This window comes from Sphaeramia orbicularis, chromosome 17 (assembly GCF_902148855.1).
Source record: "Sphaeramia orbicularis chromosome 17, fSphaOr1.1, whole genome shotgun sequence".
Classification (NCBI taxonomy): domain Eukaryota; kingdom Metazoa; phylum Chordata; class Actinopteri; order Kurtiformes; family Apogonidae; genus Sphaeramia; species Sphaeramia orbicularis.
In genome coordinates, this window is record NC_043973.1 from 28,969,978 (window position 1) to 28,978,407 (window position 8,430).

At 38.1% G+C, this 8,430-nt stretch overlaps 1 protein-coding gene across 1 annotated transcript; it reads right to left on the reverse strand.

Moving 5' to 3' along the window:
* Positions 1–5,813: 5,813 nt before the first annotated feature.
* fuz (fuzzy planar cell polarity protein) lies at positions 5,814–8,079 on the reverse strand. The gene has a single exon (XM_030159877.1). It carries the CDS (start codon positions 7,611–7,613, stop codon positions 6,291–6,293), a length of 1,323 nt encoding a protein of 440 aa, XP_030015737.1. The 5' UTR covers positions 7,614–8,079; the 3' UTR covers positions 5,814–6,290.
* Positions 8,080–8,430: the final 351 nt, after the last annotated feature.

Sequence of the window (8,430 nt, forward strand, 5' to 3'; positions counted from 1 at the left end):
TGCAAATTATAAATTCAAGTATGTTCAATGTAGTATGAAACATAATAAATTCGGTGGCGTGCTGTGAGGTTTCAGTTAGGTTAATACGGGAGTTGCAGCGTAAAGAGATTCGGAGACTGAAGATTGCATTGCGGACGAAGTTGTAGACGGAGTTTTTTTTATGTGTTTTAGTTTTTCATAAGATTATGATAAAGGTCGCGGTGGTTAAACTTTAGATGGTTAAAAAGGTTTGCTGTGTTACCGGTCGGTGCGGACACAACTACTAAACACTTTTTGCACGTAATGGGTTTTTGCTCTTCATCAAACCCAAAGTGATTCCATACAATTGAATTTGACTTGCCTTTTTTGTTTACCAAGCACTACTGCTGCGATTCTCCTGCTATTTTTCCAGACCGCTAGGTACAACTTTCCTCTTTGGGTGGACCTACCGGCTAGCAGGCAGCTGTAGCTTAGAGGGGGGCGGGGCAGAGCGGCTCATGGTAGCTTGCGTGCGCGTGAATTAAACAACTAAAAATTAATAATCGTTTTTTCTCGATTACATAATTTTTGTAATCGTTGCGTGTAATAATCGAAATCGTAATTGAATTTCGATTAATTGCACAGCCCTACTGAATATATTAAAAACCATTTTGGTACAGGTTCCACATTTAGACCAATATGATCTAAAGTGGGTCAGACCAGTAAAATACAATCATAAGAACCTATAAATACTCACAACTTCAAGTTTCTGTCTTAGTAAATGTAAATATTTCCATGTATTTAGACTAAAAACAAAGTATAATTTCACAAAAAATGTGAATAATCTGAACAACTATGAACAACCAAGAGAAGTAAGTAAAATTTTAACAATATTCTGCCTGATATTAAACGTTTTGTGTATTTGTAGATCCACTGTGATCTGTAAGTTATAGTAAACGTGGAAATGATAAACTGAGGCAGAATATTGCTAAAATTACACTTATTTTTTTCAGTTTGTTCATGTTATTCACATTATTTGAAAGGATAGTTTGGAGATGTAAACATTTTTATTTTTTAATTTTACATTTTTTACTCTAAAACATGGAGAAAATTTTGGAGTTGACATTATTTATATATAATTATGTTATTATTTTACTGGTTCGGCCCACTTCAGATCAAATTTAGCTGAATGTGGCCCCTGAACTAAAATGAGTTTGACACCCCTGCTTTAGAACAATCTAAAAAATGGGGAAGAGCTGCTGTGCCATTGATTGCACAAATAGGTTTAAAAAGCACTGGGAGCTATCGTTTTTAGCGGCGACCTAAAGCCAAAGACAGAAGAAGCAGATGGATCGCTGCAATTCGTAGAAATAACTGGAATCCAGGCAACGAAACCTGGATTTGTGGTCGCCATTTCGAGTCAGGTAACATTAATTTATGCTGTATTCTTGCGTAAAATCATACCTTAAATTACATATCGTTTTGGCTAACGTTCATTCTTAGTAAAGCTCTTAATGTTGGCATCTGTCATTTAGTTCTATATTTCATAACTGAAGCGTTTTTGTTTTCAGTTGTGTGATTCTGAACCTTGTGCTCTACATGATTTGTGAACTAGCTTAAACTGAGGCTAACCTAGTTTTCCAAATAAGGGGGTACTCTAGCACAAAGCTGTTGTAGCTGTGTTGGATCCAGTATTTGATGTAAACTCTACTTAAATCTCCACAGTACCAGTAGATCATCCACTCACTTGGGTCAGTACTAAGGGTTCAACTCCAGTAAATCAGTAGTGAACTGTGAGCACTACTGCTGGGCCTTTACCTTGGCAATCACCGCCAAGAAAATATGTCTGCACTGACAGAAAACCTCAAAAACAATAGTAAGTTGAATTGAAAGCACTCACTAGCTGTAATCCCCTAATTAAAGATGAGGAGGATGTCAACAGCTCTTTGTCTTTTGTATGCTTTCAGCCTTTGCATTGTGGATTTTCCCGGCGTTTAAATCAGGTTCATATAAATGTCAGGATACGTGATTTCCAGCCACATACCAATGTTCGTAGACCACTTGTTGTTTGGTAGCTTGTATGGATCCATGTCCAGTCCAATTGTCTTTAATTTCATGTTATATTCCACATTTTTCCCGGTCTTGCTGTAGTTACTGCTATGCTCCGCCATGTTGAGCCGGTTTGTTTTTGCCACTCAGTCTGACTTAGAGGGGCGTGGCCCAGGGGGGAAATGACGTGTCTGCATTCCCTCTATACTGAGTTTTCTTCAGGATGTCACACTTAGCTTAGTTCAGGGACTAAATCTGTGTTTTTCAACCTTGGGGTCGGGACCCCACATGGGGTTGCCTGAAATTTCTAGTAACTGAAAAAAAAATAGAAAAAAAACCTTAACCTAACCCTTTCATGCATAGTGGTCACTACAGTGGACAGCTATTCAAAGTTGTTCTCTTTCTTATATATTCATGGATTTTGTTGTTTTATTTGCATATCAACCAACACAGTGGACACTTATGCATCATCCCAAACATTGCAATTCATACCATTTCTGTTCTTGATCAACCTGATCTGCAGTAACATATTTGACTGTAAATCAATTGGTAATGGTTATTAAACTGTAATTAACAGGGTTTTTTTAAACAACATTTTATGGGGCATATTTAAGTAATAACTAGAGACCCAGGAAAGGAAAAGTTTTGGCTTTTTTACTTTTAATAATCCTTTCATGCATGAATTATGAGAACCTTAATCAAGATTTTTTTTCCTGAGTGTTTTTATTCCTCTTTAGGCATGGAAAAAAAACAAACAATGTGACTGATTTTTTTTTTTTTTAAATCAACCTGTTTTTCATGGAGTTACAAAAATGTCCACTCAGCTACACCATGAATTTTATTCTTGAAGCAAAGAAACATGTATTTAAAACCCAATATCATAAAGTGATATGAAAACAGTGAAATGAAACCATGTTTAATGCAGCTAATCTGATGTTTTCTCACATTTTAACATATTCTAATACTAGTTATTACTCACTTTATGAGATAATATGCAAAAAATAAATATTAACAATTGATGTTCACTCAAGAACCAATCAAGAACAGCAAAGTTACAATAATGGTATGAATTGCAGTTTATGAGATGATGCATAAGTGTCCACTGTGTTGGTTGATATGGAACTAAAACAACAAAACCCATGAATATACAAGAGTAAAGCTGTAGAGTAACTGTCCACTGTAGTGACCACTATGCATGAAAGGGATAATTGTCTTGATTGGAAACAGCATGATGCAACAGTTTTTTTCAGATATATATATATTTTTTTTTTTAATATGGAATGTCCTTTGCAGTGGACAGCATTTTTTTTTTTTTTTTTTTTATAAAGCTGTAAAACTCTTGTCCCTATACAGAGGACAAAAATGCATTGCTGGGTCTCAGGAGGTTATAGAATGTTAAAATGTGATAACAGATTAACAGCATTGGAAAAAACATATTTCATAGTTTTCACACAGTATGTCAGTAAATGCATGGTGTCCAGCATTTTGTAACCCCGTGAAAAATAAGTTCATTAAAAAAAAAAAAAAAAATCCATCACATTGGTTTTTTCATACCTAAAGAGGAATAAAAACACTCAAGAAAAAAATCTTGATTAAGGTTCTCATAATTTATGGATGAAAGGGTTAATAAAAAAAAATATATGGTGAGTTGAGAGAGACAATCACAATACATAAAAGACAAGACAAACTGTGAAGCTGAAATTGAAGCACTGTGGTACTGTTTATCTGTCAAATGTTCATTGTGGTCAGTTTCAGGTGCTGCAGCTCTTTCATAATTCATAGTTTGAGTTCTTGTTTGTTCAGTATTAATTGTCCTCCTTGTAAATCCAAGCTGGACTGACTGTACATATCCTGACCAAGGAAAATAAAATTCTCACTGCCTCCGTCCATAATAATATACATTATATAGACTAAATGTCATCTAAAATTAACATTTATTTGCAACATAGTATAGCAAACTATTACATGATCAAAAACACATTAATTTTAGCCAAAAAAAAAAAAAAAAGTCTCCGTTTTGAAAGTCTGGGGTCACTAGAAATTTGTGATGTTAAAATGGGGTCATGAGACAAAAAAGGTTGGGAACCACTGGGCTAAATACAGCCATTATGATCTGAAATGGCAAAATAATAATGCAAAAAAAAAGTAAAATTACATTATGAGAATGTTTAAATCTATACACTATCATTTAAAAAATGTGAACATGACCCAGAAATGTGAGAAAAAAAGTGCAATTTTAACAATATTCTGCCTAAGTTTATTATCTGCGCATGTGCATTATGACTTACAACTCACAGTGGATCTACAAACACAAAAAACATTTAATACCAGGCAGAATACTGGTAAAAAAATTACACTTATTTCTCTTAAGACATTTCATGTTATTTTGCTATTTCATGATATTTGGTGTATATCATATTTGTTTAGTTAATTCACATTTAATTCATAATTCAAACTAAAACAAAGGGTAAAAATGTGGCTGTCATTTAGAGGTTATTGTGATAGTATTTTAATAGTCTCATCCACTTGAATTGGTCTGTATGTGAAACCTGAACTAAAGTAATTTCACCATTCTTGATTAATATCTTCAGTGTAATTTTAGCATTTAACAAATTCATCCCACAGATCCCTGGTCAACACAGATGGTTTCGTGGCATTTCATGTTGTGTGCGTATTATCTTTGGGGTCAGTTTGACCCCATTCAATGTTTATCATTCAAAAAAATAATACTTGACTATTTTTTTTGCTTCATATTTCATGGCTTTTCCTAATTTGATGGGGACAACTGATTAAGCATAAAATGGTGATATATTTTAATGTCAATTTGACCCCAAGCTGTTTTAGCTGTGTAAAACTTGTGTGTGTGTGTGTGTGTGTGTGTGTGTGTGTGTGTGTGTGTGTGTGTGTGTGTGTGACCTAACATCCCCACACCTGCAGGAGCAGAGTGGATTCTTTTGAGTTGATACATAACAGGGGGTGGGGAAAACGACTATTCCCACCAGAACTTTGATACTTCTTGTGGTGTGGGCATGTGGGAAACAACTTGACTTGCGAACTCCTGCCAAAATGAGGAAGCCAATGCAGGCTTGGAGTTGATCACATCCACGTCTTTCCAACTACATATGCCTCCCCTCTAAAAGGATCATCTCAAGTACGATAATAATAATCATAATCATAATAACAAACAAGTTCCTGACACAAAAACTTGGTCAACAATTTTATGTAAATCATTTTCTGGAGGCAAATATCCCTGGGGTCAGATTGACCCCAAGGGTAAAATGTGTTAGTATTATTTGAGGATAATAGGAGAGTTAATAAGCACTCTGTACTGTGAAGGAATACAGCATTCTGTACTGCTCTCTAACACTCCTCACTAGAACATATTGACACAATACTAGGATGTCAGACTTTAAATTAAGCTTTTTTGCCTGTTTCAGGTCATACATACTACAGAACCATTACCAGGAAAAGAAACAACTGTAATAAAGATGTAACTACCCTTTACTACCTAAATTGTATTAAAATCAATATCTGCATCATTAATTACATTATGGTTTTAGGTCCTGTTCGTCGCTGTAGTTTTGTAATGGTTTGCACTTAAAGTTTTAACCAACTAGGATGAAATATTACGATCATCAAGTTATTCATCAAACAGTCCGAATAATGTGAATGATCACACACTGATCTAAAGATTCAGTCAACTACCTAGGTGGTTTAAACTCTTATGCAAACACCAGAATAACTGCATCATGTGTTTAAGCCCATTTTCCAAAATATCCAAACAATGAACAGTATTGATACCAGTGTAATCTTTATGATTTTTCAAAATGTTTTATGAATCACTACAGTACAGTTCCAGTGACAATGAATCAGTAAACAAAGAGTGTTTGGACTAAGGTGTAAACATTTTTCACTGCGGTGAGAGGCACAATCTTGAGAACAGTGAGGTTAGAGACAACAGTGTAACAACAACTTATCTCTCAAATGAAAATTATAACTCTGAGCAGTTCCAGTAGGAGTAACATAACTGAAATTCTTTATGCTTCCTGAGAGTATCTACTAAGTCCATTAAAAGTGACAATGTTTTCTTTGTCCATTTTTGTGCAGTAATTGTTTTTTAAACATTTAATCACAAAACATGTGCATGTGAAAGATGATTTTTTTTATGCTTTTACATCAGTTTGTCAACACATTGTGTATGCAGGGAAAATCAAATGCCAGAGATAAACACACATCAAGGGAATTAACAGATTATTAAGCACATATATTGGGTAAATTTTAATTTAAAACCCAGTGGATGAAACTATATCAGAAAGAGTTTGTGTGGCAACACTGCGCAATGCAAATGTAGGAACCGGTAGTGGGACAAGCAGGAAGAGTTGATGCTGAACTGTCTGCAGTCCATAGCATTTGCACTCCTCTGTAACTAAATAGCACTGCAGAGGCTGATGGGGGAATCCAAGGACAAAGTCTTCGGTGTTGCCTCTCTGACCTTTTTCCTCTGGGGAGACACACAGTGCTTCCTCCTGGCGGAAATACCGTGTAGTGCAAAACATGTAGAAGAGCTTCAGGAGCTCCCAGCAGCGAGCTTTGGAGGGATGAGGAGAGTCACTGGAGGGATGATTAGTGAGAGTTCGGACACAGGAGACAGAACGACGACTTTCACGGTTGATGAGAAGTAAGGCCAGCACATCAGGGCGCAGGGTTACAGATCCTGGTAAACAGCGCTCTCCTACAGACAGACAGTCTCTCAGGGTATCCACCAGCGGTGACCAGAAACGGCCTACCAGCCCACTCTCAGCACTGTGCAGAGAAGGTGTGGGGCCACACAGCACACACACATCAACCCCAGGGAGTAGCTGGAAGCGGAGCAGGCGGTGGGCCACAGTAGGACTTCCTTGGGGGAGGAAAACTGGGTAGTCACAAGAAGCTGATCCAGAGGCAGAGAGGTTCTGCATTAAAGCAGAGAGAAGCACCACTTCTTGTGGTGCTAGACGCCACCACTTTTCAGTTGCTGCAGCTATTCGCCCATGTACAACAAGGCAACCAAATTCACTGTCAGCAGCCTGAGCAAAGCCATCAACAGCTTCTTGAAGAAGGGCAGGGTTGGGGGGCAGCAAGGAGTCAGCACAATGTGTCAGATTACCTAAGATACCGTCTTGCCTTTCCTCTAGTAGATGATCAATGAGGCTAAAGCAGGAGCGCAGGTCCCTCTTTAGCCGCTCCACATTCCTCACATTCACCAGCTCATCCTGTCCCAACACCAGCACCATGCAGTTCCACACATTCTCCAGCAGCCGCTGCAAACGGACTTCCTCCTCTTTACTGCTGCCTGAACCACCATGTCCAGCACCAGAGTGATGGCCTCCACTCACAGCGATGAGCATCACACTGTCCTGGAAAACTCTCCACACTATTTTCCCTCCTCCTTCTGTTTCACAGCAGGACAACAAGACTCCCTGACCACCTCCAAACATGTGAACACCGTTTAAAGAACCGATGACAGAGAAGGGCAGCTGTCTGGAGCCTCCCCTTGTGAAAAGAGGAACTCCGCTATTAGCAGTGAGACAGAGGAGCTGCACTGAGCCATCCTGGAGCATCATCATAGGGTTAGACCTGGTTAAGTCAAGTACACACAATGAACAGACCAGTCTGTCTGCAGCAAACCACTGAGGGCTGACTGGTTTAAGAATGACTCCAAATGAACAATGGCCCGACAGTGGTGGACATGTGGTGAAATGGTAACATCATATACATGCAGCAACGTGAAAAAACCAACCAGTCAAAGGAAGCTAATGTGTTTATGTTTCCTAGCTTCTCTCAGGTAGTTATGCTAGGTTAACCGAGGTAACGAAACAAGTTACCGTCGTTTCCACAGCAACGCAGTCCCATGTTTCATTCTTGAGGCTGGTAAGGTGGCTTCATTCGGCTGGTCGAACATCATTTACAACTTAACGACTTCAATTAAAACCGAGGAAAACGCGGGGTAGTAAGACCAAGTTGGGTTCAGTCCCTACTGTTAATTTCCATATATTGGAACGTTTGCGTTTCTGTTCATGCTTCGGTTAGCTAACTCAAATCTCGCGAGAAAACAACAGTCATTCTCGTACAATCGCGTTGGATGTGAATGTGCCGACCACTTCCAGCAGATGGCGCTGCGTCCGAGGCTGCGCCAATGCGAGGCTGCAGACGCTTTCATAATTTGACAGTTAAATGTGATGAAGTAACTCCTTGTTACTACTGTAGATAAGCATTACCACACCGCCAAAATACCCGATTTTATCTAAAGTCAACATAAACCACTCACTCCTGATTGATGTACATTCCCTTCAAACATGTCCATTTAATAAAGGGTTAAAATGTTCATCTACTTAACTATTCTGCAGATTGTTTGACAAATGGGCACTGTAAACTGTACTTAGA

Coding starts and splice junctions, on each gene's coding strand:
- fuz (XM_030159877.1), bottom strand. CDS start 7,613: ATGATGATGCTCCAGGATGGCTCAGTGCAGCTCCTCTGTCTCACTGCT.